Genomic DNA, 19,337 nt, shown 5'->3' on the forward strand with positions numbered 1-19,337 from the left:
GTGGCATCTAGTGGTGAGGTTACAGATTTCAACCAACTGAATACCCTCCCCCACCGCTTCCAAGCGTGTAGGAGAACCTACGGGTGCTGTGAAACTCGCAAAAAACATGAAAGGCCCTCTCTAGAGCCAGTGTTTGGTTTGTCTGGGCTACTGTAAAAACATGGTGGTGCAACATGGCGACCTCCATGGAAAACGACTGCTCCCTTTGTAGACCTAAAGGGCTCATTCTAAGGTAATGAAAACACAATTCTTATTTTCAGGTGATTATACACTAGTTAAAATATACTTATGAATATTATGTTCCATTTCTGCCAAGTCTGTTCTGCTGGATGTCACTAAATTCTACATATTGCACCTTTAAATGACCATCATCAGTATTTCAACTTTGATATTGGACATCTTAGTTTAGCACGCTAAAACACAAAGATATGGACTTTACTGTCATAGAAGATTGGGAAATCCAACATATCCTCACATCCGGGAGGCTGGTGGCTACAATAGTAACTGGACATGACATGTAGCTTAATCACCTCAACACCTCAGCAGAGACGAATAAATTAATCTTAAGCCAGAAGGTTACTATTGTGTTATTCATCCAGAAAAAGCTCGAACAACAACCATCATCCGACCAACAACATAACATCAAACTTTTTGTCCTTGTCTTAACCCTACTGTCCCTCCTTTTATCAATCTCTGTCTCTATCCTACCTTCCTTCCACTCGTCTATCTTCTGCTTCTCCTTCTGCTCCTCCTTAATACACTGCCTTTGTCCATCCTCCCTCCATCTGTCATGCCTCCGTTCCTCCATGTAGCGCTGGCCTGTCCTCCCAACAGCTCCTACTCTCTGTGCGTGAGTTCCTGTCCAGAGACATGTCTAGGCATGGTCGGACCATCCGGCTGTGAGAACGTGTGTGTGGAGGGTTGTGAGTGTAACCCAGGATTCATCCTCAGCAATGACAAGTGTGTGGCACTGAAAGACTGCGGCTGTGTGGACACCAGTGGAACCTATCACCCTGTAAGTGAGCTTCAAGTGACTTTAATCACATTCCATTAATTGTGCACATGGAGCAGTACTAATCTGATACTCAGTTTGCCATAACAATGAAGTTTGTCAATATTATACAACATGACGAGAACAAGAATGGTACTCTGGGTTGAATTATAAGCAAAGCATACTAACAACAGATGGAGGAATTATTCATGTTAAGTGAAGGAGTGAGGCTATTATACAAATGCCATCAATCTTAAGCTAATGGCTTCTTAGCTTTGCAGCTCTGACATACTCCAATGTACAACCAATTGTAGGCATTCGCTGCTCAGAACATGTGCTAAAGAATGTTGAAAATATAAAATAGCCAAAGGGAAGGTGAACAGAACAGTCAGGAAAAAACATTAAGATGGTCTAAAATAACAAAAAATATAATTCATGGCCCACAGCCCATTGAAACAAATAAGTGAAGTAAGTCTGCCTTAATGCTTGTGGCTCCATTAATAGGCACAAACATAAACCAGAGCTCATGTAACATGTTTTTGAAGGTTAATATTCGAATACATCAATAAATGAATACATGGAAAAAGCAGAAATATCTCAGAAGAGCTATTATGCTTAGCTGTGGTGGAAAGGTTGGTGGAAGTAAAGGATACAAAAAATATAAAATAATATTAAATCATTACAAATACTATTATGATTTTGCAAAAGAAAAATAGGATTGAAAATATTTCAAGAACATACTCAAGATATTTTATTGTTTTAGTTTTCCATCATGTAAGCAAAGTCAGATAATAGAATTATGGGTGGAGATGATGAATATTTACAATAATAAAATTCCAACAACAACGACAAATTACAATGGTAAATGGTAAATGGACTGTACTTGTATAGCGCCTTTCTAGTCTTCCGACCACTCAAAGCGCTTTTTACACTACGAATCACATTCACCCATTCACACACATTCATAGGCTGAATGGGTACAGGGGCTACCGTGCAAGGTCCCAACCTGCCCATCAGAGGAAATCTAATCATTCACACACATTCATACACTGATGGCACAGCCATCAGGAGCAATTTGGGGTTAAGTGTCTTGCCCAAGGACACATCGGCATGTGGACTGGAGGAGCCGGGAATCGAACCGCAGATCTTCCGATTAGTGGACGAATAATAATAACAATAATAACAATAATAATAATAGTTATTATTATTGACTATTATGTGAGATATGAGCAAGCAGGTGGAAGCTTAATGTATGTTTTGGTCTTGGAAATATCACACTGGTCAGAGCTTTGTGCAGACCAGCATGTACTTAATATCAGTTAAGAGACTGAGAGAAGACCCTCATGCATTTTGTGTGTGCGTTTGTTAGGTGGGTGATGACTGGTACTTGCCCGGTTGTGAACAGAGGTGTGTGTGTCACAGTGGAGGTTTGATCCAATGTCGCAACAGCAGCTGTAAACCAACCACTGAGAGTTGCCACCTACAAGACGGAGAGTATGAGTGCCGCCCTCTGGGTATGTTGTTTATATTATTTATTTTTACAGAAAGAGAGGGGGTTGTACCGGCACCCAGCAGCTCATTTTTGCATTAGGGCCAACTCACAAGGACCTTAAAGTCAGGAGGTCCTGTCTGAGAGGGGTCTTGTGTCAATGTATCAAATGTATCTTTCAGTTCTTCATTATCTCAGCTCATTTTGTGCTTATAGTGCATATTCCTAAATTAGTTTGTGCCTAATCAAATTACCGCACTGTAAGCCTGGGGCCATGTATTATTTCAGCAGAATACATACTGTATACAATGCATAGAGAGTGGGAGAAATGGGGGTTAATAGGCCCCCACTACTTCATTATTTTGCCCTGGGGCCCCCAGCAGGTGAATCCAGCCCTGGACTTTCATGACTCACACGAAAACATTTGGATGGAAACTGATCATTTGTGCTGTTATGCAATATCTTTTTTTGAAATAATGCAGCTGGGAACTCAAATAAGTATAAAATTGGAGTATTACATACATACATGCATAGGTGTATAAAATTCACAGTGGAAAAAAAACTTAGAGACTCCTTAAAGAACCATAAATATTTTCCATGTTTAATCTGATTTACAACCCATTCCATGTACTGCATGCTACAGTGGTTTATTTTTTTTCAGCTCAAAATAGAGGAAGACTAAGATACATCAGCAAACTCCAACAGACAAAGTTTAGACTCCACACATCAGTGCACACATCAAATCAAGCTCAGTTCTTCCCCCTCTTGTTCTACCACAGGAAACGGTATCTGCTCAGTGTCAGGTGACCCTCACTATACCACCTTCGACAAATACACCCACCATTATATGGGAGCCTGCTCCTACACCTTGACAAAACCCTGCAATGTCTCCTCCGGCCTGTCGTACTTCACCGTGGACACCCAGAATGAGCACAGAGGAAATAACAAGAAGGTTTCCTATGTCAGGGCTGTGGTGATCAATGTGAGTGGTGTGACCGTCATCCTCGGCAGGGGCCGCACATTGCAGGTATGTCACCTGACTCAGAGGGTTGGTACTTAAATGTGTCTGATACAGTGGTAGATTTAGAAAGAAGTTTGGCAACCATGTATGTACAATCCTGTCTGACTTGGAGGGAAATCTGCCACCTTTGCAGTAGAGCAACAAAAGGAAAACGTACGTTCAGCATGTCACAAAATAATTAATAATTGATAATTAGAGTAACATGCCATTATCCTGTAATTACCACTTATTGCCACAGTGGCCACTGTTGCAGAAATCACAATGGCTAAATACATATGTCTCTGTTCTGCAGGTCAATGGGACAGTGGTCGTCCCACCTGTCACCTCCATCAGTGAAGTTAAGATCTACTTGAGTGGGAAGTTTCTTGTTCTGGAGACATCCTTCGGCCTAAGGGTGCGTTTCGATGGTAACCATCACGCTGATGTCACAGTGCCAACCTCCTACAGTGGCCTGCTTTGTGGAATGTGTGGTAAGAACCAGTATCAGCAATTATCTGTGTCCCATTTCATTCATTCTACCATAAACTTAATATAACAACTAATGACTACTGTCATGTCTTTTTTATCATGAGATTTGTCACTGTGTGGTGAGTCTTAACATTGTTGTCTCGGCAGGAAATTTCAATGGAAACCCCAAAGATGACAACATGAAACCAAACAAAACACCCGCTGCCAACACTAATGAGCTGGGAGACAGCTGGCAGGTTCCTGACCCACGGCCTGAGTGAGTCACACAAACATGAATACATGCACAAACAGAACTCACTCTCCAAATTCAGTCAGACGTAACAAAATCACTTACTGTTACAGAAAATACTGAACTGCAGAGAGAACCAGGCCTTAATTTGCAATAGGCTTATATTAGAAACTGGTAAACTCACCACTTCCTCTATGTTTACCCGCTGAATTATAAATTCAGTATAATGTCCAGTCACACTCTCCTGTCTGCTGCTCTCACTTTCTCTTTTTAATGCTGTTCTCATTCATTAATTCCAGTTGCTTTTCACCATTTGTCTGAGTTCAGTTGTGGATGAAACTTATCGTATGAGCCGTTATAGCACAGATCATTCCACCCCCTCTTGATATTTTTTAGCTGAATGTTAAGGACCACCCTTTCTTTGTTCACGCTGGCCATGAAAAATATTACTTTAGACTTAACCATTATCTTAATACTGGCTTGTATTTGAGAATTTTCCTGTGAGAAAAGGTTTGGGCATCTGATGCTCTAGACCAAAGTGTTAGGTGACAGACTGACAGTCATCTGTCATACACAAATATGCACACGCTCAAGCACATAACCAACATTCATCACTTTATGCCATTGTAATGAATCTTCCACCTCTTCTCCAGCTGTACCAATGGTGGCGCACAGGAGGACTGTGATAAAGAAGTGCAGGAGGAGGCCGAGAAGCCCACCAGCTGCGGCATGATCACTGATCCCAATGGTAACTGTCCTCATTCATCATTCATTGTCACCATTTTCATCAATATCACAAACAGCCTACTGTGCAGATTCCATTTGATATTTCAGAAAACATGTTAGCAAATTTTCATAGAAGAGGTAAAGTGTAAAATGTTTTAAAATAGGAGCTGTACTAGCAGGTTCAAGAGGATGTTCTGATGTTCTGGGCTCTAGGATTTTTGCCTAGAGCCCAGAAAATCACAGCAAAATGAATTTAATAGCATTCACCACCACTACATCTCTACTCCTTTCCCTCTCTGACCTCAGGTATCTTTAAGCCCTGCCTCTCTGTCGTGCCTCCTGAGCCCTACTTTGAAAACTGTGTGTATGACATGTGTGCCACTGGAGGCCAGACAGTAGCTCTGTGCCAAGCCATAGAGAGCTATGCCGACATGTGTGCTGCTGGGGGAGTCCCCATCGTATGGAGAAACAACACCTTCTGTCGTAAGTCTGTGTGTCAAGTCTGTTAGAATGAATGTTCAGTTCCATACACTCAGGCTTGGTCTGGTGTGACCAGTTGCTTGTGGTTATAATGGTAGTTCCTATAATTGCCATTTGCCACAGTGTTCATTACAACACTAAATAGACTTGATTTAAGAAAATAAAACTTATTCTTTAGCTGAGGAAATACAGGATCCTGCTTTATGAAAGGAGAGAAAGTGCTTCTGATCCACAAGTTTGTGTTGAATCAAATTAGTTCACTGAAATTTAGCAGCAATATTGTAGTTTGACTCATTCTATTTACATGATATCTTTCTGGTACTACAGTTGCTTCTTATAATTTTTAGTATAGCCTTGAGTTTCAAGAAGAAGACACTATGATTTTAGATTTAGACTATGCATAATGCACATGTTTTTCTTTTTTGTTTGGGGAGGAATGACAGATATAAAATTGTGTATTTCACAAACATCCCAAAAACATCCACTTACCAATGTCCTCTTCTGTGATACCCCCGTCCAGCTCTGAAATGCCCCCCAGGCAGTCATTACACCCCATGTGGACCCGCCTGCCCACAGCCCAGCTGCCAGGACCCTGCAGGCTCTGGTGGCTCCTGCAACCAGCCCTGTGTGGAGGGATGCATCTGTAACCCCGGGCTCATCCTCAGTGGGGACAAATGTGTCCCGCTCAGTGAGTGTGGATGTACGGATGAAGATGGAAAGTACAGGCCGGTAGGTGTGCTCTACTATGGAACGCTCATGGGGAATGATTTTCATTTTTTTGCAAGAGAATATCTTTTCTTATGTGTGTGTGTGTAGGTTGGAGACTCTTGGTTCACAGAGATGGACTGCTCAGAGCGCTGTAAGTGTAATGGCAACAACAACATCACCTGCGAGCCCTGGCAGTGCAGCCCCGCACAGGAGTGTAAAGTGGTGGAAGGAGTGCTGGACTGCCACTCTACAGGTACATGTAATAATAGACTGAATGATCAAAGATTCACTACACCTGAAGTTGTGTCAGTTGCCCTGGAGGTCATTTAACCCTTACCCTTACAATACACCCAGATTAAAGGATGGGTCTGGTTATTACAACTTAAGTCTTATTTTTGTCTCTTTGAAATGATGGAAAAGACCACAAAATTATCAAACATATTTGTCACTTTTCCCTGGATATCATTTCACTCCTCAGGTAAAGGAGTGTGTCATGTGGCTGGAGATCCTCATTACTACACCTTTGACAGTGTGATGCACACCTTCATGGGCACCTGCACTTATACTCTGGTGGAGGTATGGAATGAATTTGAATTTTATGTCACATTCTTTTTCAACTTTACAAACATCTCTTATGTTTGTGCCACTGTAGTAACTTCTGAACTGTAGAAAACTTAAAAACAAAACAATGTTATTTCTTCTAGGTGTGTAACGTCACCAAGGTAACGCCATTCAAGATAGTGGCCAAAAATGAGGAGCGTGGTCAACCAGAGGCCTCCTATGTTCGCTCTGTCAAGGTCTACCTGCCTCATGACACTGTGGTTGAACTGCAGAAGAGCCGCAGAGTTCTGGTAAGGAACATTTTACATTTTTTATTTTTTTTTAGATTTATTGGATATTGGTGAGAAAACAGGAATGGGAAACAGCGTACTTAAATCATTCATGGTGGACTGACGTCTCTATCTTGCCTTAGCTGAATGGACGGCGGGTGCGAACCCCTGTTTCCGTTGACGTAGCTGGAGTCAAGGTGATAACCAGTGGATCCTACAGTCTGCTGGACACAAACTTTGGTCTGCAGGTGAAGTTTGACGGAGTCCATCACCTGGAGATCACTGTGTCTGGAGAATACTTCAACAAGGTATGAAGACATAACACCAGTCTGCCTGTCTTATTGTCCCTCCTCCAAAATTTCTCGGTGTAAATAATGTTGCTCCGCCTTGCTTCTCTCCAGCTGTGTGGCATGTGTGGGAACTACAACTACAACTCGTCTGACGACAACCTGATGCCCAACAAGAAACCAGCCAAGGATGTGATTGAACTGGGCAACAGCTGGAAATCAGATGGAGACAGTGATCCTGGGTCAGTGGAACTCTACCCTACTCACTCTGACAACCATTTGCATGCTCCATAAGTATTTCAAAAATCACAAAGTACACTGTAGTCAGTATGGTTTATGATAAATTCTATGAAAGTTGTATATATATTGTATAGTTGTACATATATAACAAGGTCTCTAGTTTGATGGTAGTAAACTGGTGCAACTGGTTGATACATCACAGCACTATGTTTTCAACCAGTTAGAAGTATATTCTCTTGTTAACATTATTAGAGCTGTGCTAGATGTAGAGATGTATTATGAATATCCTGCTAATGGTTTTTAGCTTTGCAAACCTTTAGCAAACTAACATGTTCAAAAACTTTTTATGAGGGAACATGTCATCCAGTGCAATAGTGTGGCTCATTGATGTGTTTTTAGGCTTCATAATATCAGTATCTTACTGTAATGGTGAGCTCACATAAGCTCATTGTTTTTAATAAACCCTATCTTCACTTGGCTGTGAACTTCATCTTTACCAATAATGTAGCAGTGTGTCAACAAGTATTTTTAGTGCCACCCTTGAACAGTTTAAAGTGCCACTAGCAGCCCCTAAAGGCTGCAATCTTTGCTACACCCAACAAATTTGTATTTGGAATTCACAACATATTGAAGATTTAGTGGGGTCTTTACCATCAAAGAGAGTCCTTCCAATGGGAGCACAAATATGCATGGTGGTGTACTGTAGTTGCAATAAATCAACCAGAGTATCAGTAAAACATTCTTTGTTATTGCAGATCAAGTCAACTCAATTTTATTTATATAGCGCCAAATCACAACAGAAGTTATCTCAGGGCACTTTTCACATAAAGCAGGTCTAGACCTTACTCTTTAATTTATAGAAACCCAACATTCCCCCATGAGAAAGCGCTTGGCGATAGCAGCAAGGAAAAATCTTTAACAGGAAGAAACCTTGAGCAGAACCAGGCTCTAGGTGGGTGGCCATTTGCCTTGACTGGTTGGGTTGAGAGAAAAAGAGGGAGGGGGAGAGGGGAGAGAGAGACACAGAAAAAGCTACAACAACAACAATAATAATAATGATAGAAATATGACTAATAATAGCAGCAGTGATAGGTGTCAAACTGGACAGCAGTCGGTCCGCAATCGAAGATGTCTTGCGAGACGAGGAAGCACAAAACTACGGTGAGGATGCCAAATTAGAAACATGTTAATGGTACATGAATGCATATAGATGGAGAGCAGGGGAGGAGGAGAGAGGAGCTCTGTGCATCATGAATATTCCCCCGGCAGTCTAGGCCTATAGCAGCATAACTAGGGGCTGGTCCAGGGCAAGCCTAGTCCGGCCCTAATTATAAGCTTTATCAAAAAGTTTTAAGCCTATTCTTAAACTTAGAGAGCATGTCTGCCTCCTGGACCAAAACTGAAATATGGTTCCACAGGAGAAAAGCCTGATAGTTGAAGGCTCTGCCTCCCCTTCTACTTTCGAGACTCTAGGAACCACAAGTAAGCCTGCATTCTGGGAGCACAGAGCTCTAGTGGGGTAATAGGGTACTATGAGATATGATTTGTTAGGGCAGCCTGATGATAAGGAATTGTAATAATCCAGCCTAGAAATAACAGTAATAGATGCACAAATTGTCATATATATCTATATGATATCAGTTAAGTCACCAAGGAAAGCACTCATCCAAACACTCTCCTCTCTCAAGCTGTCAGCCAGACACTCGTCCAGACATCCATCCCAACTGCACAGCACAAGAGGAGAAGATGTACGAGGCTCAGTGTGCCGAGGTCATCCTCTCTGACCGCTTCAAGCCCTGCCACTCTCTGGTGCCTCCCGAGGCTTTCTTGGGTAACTGCGTCTACGACATGTGTGAGTATGACGGCATGCAGGTGACACTCTGTGACAACGTGGAGGCGTACGCTCAGGCCTGTCAGAGCGCCGGAGTTACCATCAGCTGGAGGAACAACACATTCTGTCGTAAGTAACAGTAATTAACACTTTAAATGAAGAAAAGATTCTAGTTTTACTCTTTTAATACTTAATTCTCTTCCTGCAGCCCTGCCCTGTCCTCCTAACAGCCACTATTCAGACTGCAACACGCCCTGCCCCCCCACCTGCTCCGACCTCTTCCCCATGTTCTGTCACCTCCCCCCAGCCACCTGTGTGGAGGGCTGCCAGTGTGACGCCGGCTTTGTCCTCAGTGACAGCAAGTGTGTCCGTCTAGACAAATGTGGCTGTCTGGACTCAGATGGAGAGTACCATGATGTGAGTGAAGCAGAGTCAATTTTGTTGCTGGCTGGATATGGTATCATACTGCACAATATCCTGAATACTGAAATCAGAAACACATACAATTTATAAGCATTAAAGGTGCAGATTAAATGTTTTAGTGCACAGAGTTTAGTAGAGACAAATGGTAGGGTCTATACCAAAAATAAATTTGATGAGTAATAAGGGAGAAAGAAAAAAAGTAAATTTAATATTAGTTTTTACAGCTGTATACTGTCCCAATAATGTAATAATAATAATATTTTTTGCGCTAATTATAGAAAAAACATTATAAAATCAAAACTAATAAAAATTAGAATTTTCTTGTGCAATTTTGAACACTGTCACCACTTCAGATTTCTCGAAAACCTTCAAATGAAACAGAGGGAAATTGTTTACACTAAGGCATTGACCTGTTCTGAGGACTCAAAAGTAGACATTGTTTAGTTTGTGCAGTCTCAGATAAATGGTATTTAATTAGAGAACAAATTATAGCCAAACAAATAAAATATTACATTTTCTAAAGGCCAAGTTACCCGTACTAACTCACATGGTAAATTCAGTACAATGTTCCACAGCACTAATTCCATCAGTACAACAGACATGTCGATACTCACCACTCTGTGGTAATAGAGAAAGTTAGAAAGTATATGAGTTATTTTGAAAAAAAATGTTGTTACATTACTTTGCCACTTTGCAGTTTTTTAAATTGTTGAACATTATTGTTAATAAGACTCAACACATCCTGGATCCTTAAAAAAAAACAGGAAGATGTCCTACTAAAATATTATCAAAAGTACAAAACAGAATAGAAAAATGAATAAAGGCCTGTCTGCAATATAATTCAATCAGAGACATATCAAGGAGTGACCATTTATAGCAAATGGTTACACAGTTAGATTCTCCTCCTTACCACATAGGGAGGAGGTTAGGGTGTTGGCGTTGGCATGAGTGTGACAAGCAGAGTACAGTGATAGCATCAGGCTATAATGTCTGCAATGTACACCTACATGGAAATGATAGGATGTTACCAGCCACACAGCTGTGAATTCGCCAATGGTTGTGAAGCATACTACAAACAGCTAATACAACCACAACTTGAGTGCCCTGCCTTAACTAACACTATGCTCCAAGCCAGTTTAAAATAAAGGCAATATATATTTTTTGGTATAAAATGTAGTGATTAAAAATGTCATAACACTGGAAGAGGCAATTGTAACTCCGTATAAGTACAATAGAAGCATATTGTGAGTGCATAAGTGTAAGTATGGTGCGGTTGTCTCACAACACCAACTGAAACTCTTCGCTGTCAGGTATAAAGAAGCAGCAGGCAATTCTGCAAAGGTTCCACAAATATAACTTGAAAAGAAATATCGTCAGATGTAGCAATACATCTTTGTACCAAAAATATTTTAATTCAAAGTCCAACTGAAACTGATACTGAGTAGTGTCTATAAATCTAAATGAGTGTGTGTGTGTGTGTGTGTGCGTGTGTGTGTGTGTGTGTGTGTGTGTGTGTGTGTGTGTGTGTGTGTGTGTGTGTGTGTGTGTGTGTGTGTGTGTGCGTGTGCGTGCGCGCGTAGGTGGGAGACTCATGGCTGACAGATAAATGTGCTGACTCATGTACCTGTAACCTTGGTGGCAAAATCACATGTAAGGACCACAGCTGTGATTCCAACTCAATGTGTGCCCTGGACAAATATGGAGACCTCTACTGCAAACCCACCAGTGAGTCTATCAGTCTGAACGGCCTTATGTGTCATATTACAAAAAGCTTTGTTAGTGTAAGAAATGTTTTGGTCATAATGCATTTTAAATATTCCATGTACTTTATCATCCTCTTTAGAGTTCGACAAGTGCAGCATCTCTGGGGATCCTCACTATCGAACATTTGACAGATTCACCCATCACTTCCAGGGGCGCCATACCTACATCCTGACTCAGGGCCACAACCTGCCAAACTCACTGTCGCCCCTGGTGGTGAGGGGGAAGAACATCCGACGTGGGTGGAACAAGAGGGTGTCGTTCCTGGATCAGATGTATATTGATGTTTACGGTCTAAATATCCGCTTCCTGCAGAAGAAGAAAGTTCTGGTTAGTAGTTTGTCTTTGTCTGATGGAAGCACTGTTTATTTTTTGCTGTTCCTTCTAGTGAAAACTAAACACTGAATTTGCTGTATCTCCTCTAGGTGAATGGGGAGCGTGTTGCACCTCCTCTCAATCCAGTTGATGGTTTGAGCATCACAATGACGTCCAGGCAGGTCCAACTCACCACTGACTTCGGGCTCACTGTGCGCTTTGATGGCAATATTCGCGGAGGTAAAAGAAGAAGAAACTTTTGCTAACTTTTACTAACTGAGCTCTTCTTTGACTTGTTCGTGAATCATTTCCCTCCTTTATCTGTGTGTCTACAAATCAGAGATCATACTGCCCAGTACCTATAAGAACCATGTCAGAGGGCTGTGTGGAAACTATGATGACATCACCAGAAACGAGTACATGAAACCAGACGGGACAGTCATCAGGGACCTGAACGCATTCGGAGAAAGCTGGAGGGTCAGTGACAGACAGGCTGACGGACTGAGGATCTATGACCTTCCTCACACAGTCCATGCCCACAGGTAAGAGATTCATTCTTGACCTTAGAAACACCTATCAGTAAGATATTCTAAACTTCATTTACTAGCAATTTCCTGGACTTATGGACCATATAACAGCCTTCTTCAGGCTATGATCTAGAGAAATTTGGTCATATGACTGAAGTCTAACACCCGAGTAAGTCTCCAGATGTTGGGGTTTGTTTTTTTCTGACCTTTGTGTTAAAGTGAATTGCATGAGTCATACATCAATAATAGCCTAATTTTACACATGATCCATGATGACAAAGATACAGAAAAATAGAAATTCATGGCAAAAATAGCATATTGTCATATTTTAGAGAACCCCAAAAATTTCAGAAATGTTCCCCGACTCCCCTGTCGTTCGCACCCTGTGTGTCAGGTTAGACACAGCAACATTAACAAAGCACTGTTTCCCTCTGTCTTCACATCCTTTCTGCCATCTGTATCCAGGCGGGAGGTGGAGACGGATCTAGATACAGGATTTGAGACATCAGACTGCTCTCAGTCTCAGCTCAATGACTTCAACAGTTTAACTCAATGTGGAGCACTGTCTGACTCCAAAGGACCATTTGCTGCTTGCCACGCCACCCTGCCACCCCAAACCTACCAGGAGTGAGTAGTCCCAATGTGTGGAATGTAGTTTTAATATACCACCCCTCTTCCAGATTGTCCCTGTGCGAGATAATGTGGTTCTGTGAGTCGGCAGCCTGTTCATGCTCAGTATGTATGTCCGTGTTTGTCCCTCAGTGACTGCTTGTTTGACCTGTGTGCTGAGCCAGATGGTGTAGCGCTGCGTTGTGCCAGTTATGAAGCGTACGCTGCAGCCTGTCAGGAGGCAGGAGTCAAACTGGGATCCTGGAGGCAGCAGCTGGACTGTGGTAAGATGCTGAAGACACACAACAACATTCACATCAAGTAGGAATAACAAGTATGTTAGAATCAGGACCATACCAGTGGCTTGCTTTTTTCACCCCATTTACTTCAAATCCTTTAAACTAGACATTTTTATGACTATTTTGAATGCATGTTGCACAGGTCTGTTTGTGTGTCAATTCATTTCTACAAAATCAATTAGAAGACTGCTGCTTGGTAATCCAGATAAGTGAAGATAAATCTAGAAAGTTTGCAGTGTGTTATCTCATAACAATAATGTTACTTTGACAGAGATGGCTGAACTCAACTTAAGCAAGTGTCTGCTTATGGATTCTTTGACTGTATAAAATGAATGAAAACCAATGGAAGCCTGGAACTGGAGACACAGTTATTCACATTTCTAAAACACAGTACTGTAATCAGCAAAATGTTTTGCTGTAATCTGAATGAAGCATACATGATTTGAAGTAAATGCACTAAATCAAGCAAAACCACTGGTATGGTCAAAGTACTGTGGAGTTCAACATAGCCTTAATCTCAATATGTCTTGTACAGTCATGTATGTCCACAATGCCTTTTGTGGTTTTGCAAACTACAACTAGCTTGTTAAAATTGAACTGTATGAGTTTAAATGATCTGCAATTATCCGTATGAGACGTGTGACTTCTCTCGGTCTCTCCTAGTTCTCTCCTGTGGTGGCAACAGCACCTATTCCTCCTGTATGTCACCTTGCCCTGCCTCCTGCGCTGACCTGGCCGCGCCCTCCGAGTGTGACACCACTTCCTGTGTGGAGGGGTGCCAGTGTGCCGCAGGCTTTGTCATGAGTGAGGGAATCTGTGTACCATACACACAGTGTGGCTGCACCTTCCTCAACAGATACTACCCTGTGAGTACAACACCTTATGGAACAGTTGCACCAGCAACAGAAAGATAGTCTTTTTTTCATCCTTTCTCTCTCTTCTCTCCCTCCATCCTGCAGCTGAAGGAGAGGTTTGTGACTGAAGACTGTTCTCAGTCCTGTGAATGCACCAGCACCGGCGCTGTGTGCCAACGCAAAACCTGCCAGAATGGTGAAATTTGCACCATCTACGACTTCAAACGTGACTGCTACAGAGGTGTGTATGTGTGTGTGTTTGTGAGGCGCTCTCCAAAATTAAATTCCAGTCCCAACCCAATGTCATTTCAGTGCAAACTCCACTAACTATACATACACATATTTAGCCACCATGTCAAGCTTCTGATGAACACCTTTTAGAACTCAAAAAAACATTTACATATATTTTTTTTATTTTTGTAGCCTTGAAAAATTGGTAAAACTCAAGAAAAAAACAAACGGCAAAGGGAAAAACATTGTAAGCTTGTTAATAAACCTGCTGTGTTTTTTATTCTTTCGCTTCTTTTTAGTACCTTAACACAGTGATTCTGAATCAATGCAAAAAAATGATTGTGAGAAAAAAAAACTACATAGATTTGCCCCCAAAATGACATTATCTTTAATGGATATTCAAGCAACTGAATTTCAAGTTAATAAGATTGTGCAGTAAAAGACTTCTACCAGCTCTGTTCAGAATGTCTGTCTTAATAAATATCAGATAATGAAGAGGATGAAGCTCTCTGCGGTTGTAATAAAAATTTCTCTCTACTGAAATATATTCACTGTGGATTTTTTGGATAAAAACACTAAAAGTTGTTTTATATGCAGAACTTACACTCCTCCTCTTGATATGTAATGAAATGCCATTGTCTCCTATTCTTTGCCTGATCCTCAACATGCAATTAGGAGAGAAATGTGGCTTGACACAAAAGATGCAATTGCAGCCTGATGCACCTGTTTGATACGTGCAGAACATCTGGTCCAGAGGGTAGGCTGTTAGCATAGTAAATCTAACATTACAATATTCATAAACTCAATAATGTCTTATTCTGTGTTGCAGCAAGCCCCTGCCTCAGTTACCCTTGTCTGAATGGAGGAATATGTAAGGAGGCCAGCAACAACAAATACACCTGTCATTGTGCTGAGGGCTTTGAGGGCACAAACTGTGAGGTGGAGATCACACAGAGTGGAGGACTCGGTAAGAGCTGCTCAATCATCTGTTTCATTCTTCAGGACAAAAAGTAAAACTAAAGCTTACACATTGGGCCCTATTTTACGCCCAGCGCAAAGTGGCGCCAAGCGCAATGTTAGTGTCTTTGCTATTTTAAGACTGACGCAGTTGTTATTTTCCCATCCAGTGCCCACGTTGTTTAAATAGCAAATGTACTTGCGCCCATCAGTGTGCCCGTGGGCGTGTTGGTCTTAAAATGAGGTGTGGTCAGGCGCATTGTTGGTACATTGCTATCTTGAGGCAGCACAGAATGATTGCGCTATTGACCAACAAAAACCTGGTCTAAAGTCAATGGCACAGTGTTTCACTCATTTTAAGGCCGCATTATCAAGATAGTAATATTCACCTACACAGGCACACAACATACACTCTGCTTGTTACACACACGGACGCACAGCAGCGCACAAACGTGCAAAAGATGAAAAATAAAAAGATTACAGTGTGAAATAATATTATTATGTACATCAACATATTTAAAAAAATACACGTCATAATGGTTAGTCATAATATTTATCAGAATTAACTAATCGCAGTAATGACAGATAAAATTGTCTAATTACTTGACCAAATCGTGGCAAAACACGTAGGTATTTAAGCATACATACATACATGATGACATGAGGAACATGAGGAAATAAATGAGGTGAAAACAATGATTAAACTAAAGAAAGAAATGAATCTGCACAGCTTCTAGCTGCTGCCAGCAACAGGATCAGCACATTGAAGATCTGATCAAGTCCTGATAACTGTGTTGATGATTCGTTACATGATTAAAATTAATGATTTAATTTATGAACAATATTTAACAAATATTCTTTGCATTTTTGAGAGTACAGTGATCAGGTTTCCATACTTTCAGCAATTAAAACCTCGCTGATTTTACCTGTTACTCCATGACTGAACAAAATGGTTTCAAAGAAACAAAAGCTGTAATCAAAAAAATAAACCTTTTCAAAAAACAAACGAAAATAAATTTCAACAAATTAATGAAATTAAGGACAAATTAAGGATCTTAAACTGGTGGTCTGGGGCTGGTCACAGGAGGGTTCAGGAGCAGCAGGGGCCAGTGTGCTCGTTATGGATCGTATGCTTTCACTTTGCGCTCCTTCTCTCTACTTGGCAAACGTGCCACCATAATAGCAATACACCAAGGTACAAGCACACCTGGCTCTTAAAGGGAATGGGAGATGACACTCTGATTGGTTTATTGCATGTTATGCCAAAAACACACCCATGATTAATCAGGAGACTATGGATAACCCCTTTGAACCATGTGCCTGGCGCATTGACCATTTTTCCGCCATTAAAATAGCAAAAGTGGATTTGGACACACCCTAAATGCACTTGCGCCATGCGCTTCAGACCGTGCACTTTAGATCGTTAAAATAGGGCCCATTGACTCTACTGCAAGTCCGCAAGAAGCAAGTCAAACTTATGACGGACTTTCTGACAGAAAATTTTGATATTTTTATTTCTCTTGTCAAGACTTCCTAAGACATATTTTATCTTTCTCTGCATAGACAGTAGGTTCCATAAGAATCAAAGTTTATTTTATTGCTGTCTTACAGAAACCAAATGGATCATCCTGATTGCGGTCCTGGTCCCAGTGGCTGTCATCATAATTGTGATGACATTCGTGTGTGTTTGCAAACAAAAATCCAAGTGAGTCTCTACTGCTGCCAGACAAATAGACACTGGGCCCATATCAAGGCCCAAATATTATAAAAACACAAGTGCAATACAGAAAAACATATGAAACTACATTTGAAAACACATAAACCATATGCTTAACGAATTTAAAAATATTACATATGTTCAATAGTTTTTTATTATGGGGTTAGATAAATTTGGCAGTTCTTCTTTTCTCTTGTCCAGCTTGGTTTTGGCAGCAGGGATATGGTCAGTTAAGAAAAATGTTTCATTTTCATTCCAGGTCACAAGTTTATGTAATTCAGAAGCAGCAGTCATCTCACAGTGGGTGAGAGAAAATTACAAATTCATCCCCTTTTTAAGAATTTCTGGGAACATACTGTATCAGCAGTGGGGAGGGAAGGGTTTGATTCACTGACTGCCTTCACTGTATCTATAAATCCTCTGTTCAGGCAGAATGTGTTCATCATGTCCATCTCTCACCTCCATTCTTTTTCACAGGAAAATCAAGTGTGAGGAGAAAAAACTCAGCCTGAAATCCACAAGTAAGAATGATCACCATCTAATCTTAAATTGACTAAAACTCGGGTACATTTTTTATTTCAGTACTAAGACTAAATCTAAAAATGGCTCCCAAAATTAATATTACTGTTTAAATATCTTTGAAGGCAAAAGGGAAGCTTTTTAAGTACATTTTGAGGTACTTAAATGTTCCAGTTTAGGATACATCACACTTCTAATTTACTACATTCACAGTTTTGATATTAGTAACCTGTTACTTTCCAAATGACAATTTTACATTCAAACGTGAGTTAAGTGTGTAAAATCTGATGCTTTTGGAGTGTAAATCCACTCACAGTATATAAAGTTGTTAGAATTAGCAGCCCAGCTGCTTATGAGATGACTCATCAATAAATTCACTCTCTAAGTTATGAGAACATTTGTTGTTTTACTGCCAGTATTTGTTTCCTTGTATGCAATTTAACTTAAATTTAAAGTTGATAAAAATGTGCAGATTATAAATGAGAATCAGACCTTTTTCTCATGACATTAGTGTCATGAAACTAAAAAAAAAAAAAAAAAAAAAAAAAAATCAACTGGACCCCATAATAACAGTTTTCCAGAGGTCCAACCCAACACATATGTATTGGCATGTATCTTGGCAGATATGCAAATATAAATTGCAGTGCATAAATGTTTTCTAGACTGCATTTAATTAACATTTTAAATCTATTTGTTGTGTTTTATTTATATTTGTATGTTGGTTTAATTTTCAACATATTGTTCAAGATTTACCGTTAGTGTGATCTTAGATCATCTAATCTAGAGTTTATTTATCAACTTCAAAAACCCGGCCCCACTAGATACTTTTGTCACAGTTCTTTAATAACTAAATATTAAGTATAATATCTGAAAAATGATTATGTTTTTGTGTAAAAATAAGAAACTAGCAGCCAATATCACTCTATTTTAAGGATCTTCTTATAGGATTTTCTTATAATGTCCAGAAAGTGTCCTGGAAAGACCTCTGATATTTGGGACTAAAACTTGTGAGCTGGCCTCATGGTGATCATTGTAGTATGAATTGTAGAGCTCTAATACCTATCACTTTTTTCTCTTTTAGGTGTTTCCTATACAAACATAGATGACCAAAGAAATGAGAAAGCGACAAAGCTGTGATGGCAAATTGTGTCAGCTGTTTACACCTGCTATATGAGGCGAACATACAATAATCTGGTCTGAAGCTTATTCAACATGCCTCTCAAAGAAAAATAAAACTGTACGAAATGAAGGAAGTACACTTTGTCTTGTGGAAGGTGTGAATATTATAGATATTGTTCATATGTCCATGTGTTGCTTTCTTAACTTATGCTTTTGAAAATGTAATTTTGGCGTGCCTGTAATTAATGGAAAAGTCTAAATTTTTCTATGTGTGCATATAGTAATATATGTATTTTTTGCATAAAATACATTCAAAAAAAGAAAATGTGTCTTTGTCTTTGATAAAACACCAACACATCCATAACACCATTATACACCAGAGGAGGCTGGTTCATAGAGGCAGAGGAGGTTTTTTGAGAGGCAAGAGATCAAAATATAAAAAAAGAATATTTGGTTGAAATAAACCATTACCAAATCTCAGTATCATTTATAAAATATTTTTTCTCTCTTTGGAAAAAAATCCATTATTGAAATTCTGATTAAAATGCTTCAACAGCGACACCTGCAGGGCAGGAGGAGAAAGGGCAGTCTGTGTGAGGTGGTGTGGGGGGGAGCAGTGGGGGGCAGAGGAGGACAGGCTCCTGCTGTCCTCCTCGGGCGGCATCTCTTACATCAATTTAATGTACTTAATTTTTTTTCATGCTAA

At 40.3% G+C, this 19,337-nt stretch overlaps 1 protein-coding gene across 2 annotated transcripts in view; it reads left to right on the forward strand.

Moving 5' to 3' along the window:
• Positions 1–18,920, forward strand: part of zanl (zonadhesin, like) — a 42,971-nt gene extending 24,051 nt beyond the window's left edge. The window contains exons 26-53 of one of the 2 annotated variants that reach the window (XM_044342566.1): positions 813–1,015; positions 2,361–2,505; positions 3,260–3,507; positions 3,794–3,971; positions 4,117–4,225; positions 4,852–4,946; positions 5,231–5,407; positions 5,925–6,133; positions 6,221–6,365; positions 6,591–6,688; positions 6,817–6,963; positions 7,086–7,250; positions 7,344–7,471; positions 9,158–9,429; positions 9,509–9,717; positions 11,304–11,448; positions 11,567–11,814; positions 11,910–12,039; positions 12,140–12,341; positions 12,792–12,953; positions 13,089–13,219; positions 13,898–14,100; positions 14,194–14,329; positions 15,149–15,286; positions 16,888–16,981; positions 17,253–17,297; positions 17,471–17,514; positions 18,594–18,905. In XM_044342566.1, coding sequence (XP_044198501.1) covers positions 813–1,015; positions 2,361–2,505; positions 3,260–3,507; positions 3,794–3,971; positions 4,117–4,225; positions 4,852–4,946; positions 5,231–5,407; positions 5,925–6,133; positions 6,221–6,365; positions 6,591–6,688; positions 6,817–6,963; positions 7,086–7,250; positions 7,344–7,471; positions 9,158–9,429; positions 9,509–9,717; positions 11,304–11,448; positions 11,567–11,814; positions 11,910–12,039; positions 12,140–12,341; positions 12,792–12,953; positions 13,089–13,219; positions 13,898–14,100; positions 14,194–14,329; positions 15,149–15,286; positions 16,888–16,981; positions 17,253–17,297; positions 17,471–17,514; positions 18,594–18,649 — 4,262 coding nt within the window. In that variant the 3' untranslated portion in view covers positions 18,650–18,905. Of the gene's footprint in view, positions 1–812; positions 1,016–2,360; positions 2,506–3,259; positions 3,508–3,793; positions 3,972–4,116; positions 4,226–4,851; positions 4,947–5,230; positions 5,408–5,924; positions 6,134–6,220; positions 6,366–6,590; positions 6,689–6,816; positions 6,964–7,085; positions 7,251–7,343; positions 7,472–9,157; positions 9,430–9,508; positions 9,718–11,303; positions 11,449–11,566; positions 11,815–11,909; positions 12,040–12,139; positions 12,342–12,791; positions 12,954–13,088; positions 13,220–13,897; positions 14,101–14,193; positions 14,330–15,148; positions 15,287–16,887; positions 16,982–17,252; positions 17,298–17,470; positions 17,515–18,593 lie in introns of both variants that reach the window. The other variant, XM_044342567.1, reaches the window with a different exon arrangement.
• Positions 18,921–19,337: the final 417 nt, after the last annotated feature.

This window comes from Thunnus albacares, chromosome 22 (genome assembly GCF_914725855.1).
Source record: "Thunnus albacares chromosome 22, fThuAlb1.1, whole genome shotgun sequence".
NCBI lineage: Eukaryota > Metazoa > Chordata > Actinopteri > Scombriformes > Scombridae > Thunnus > Thunnus albacares.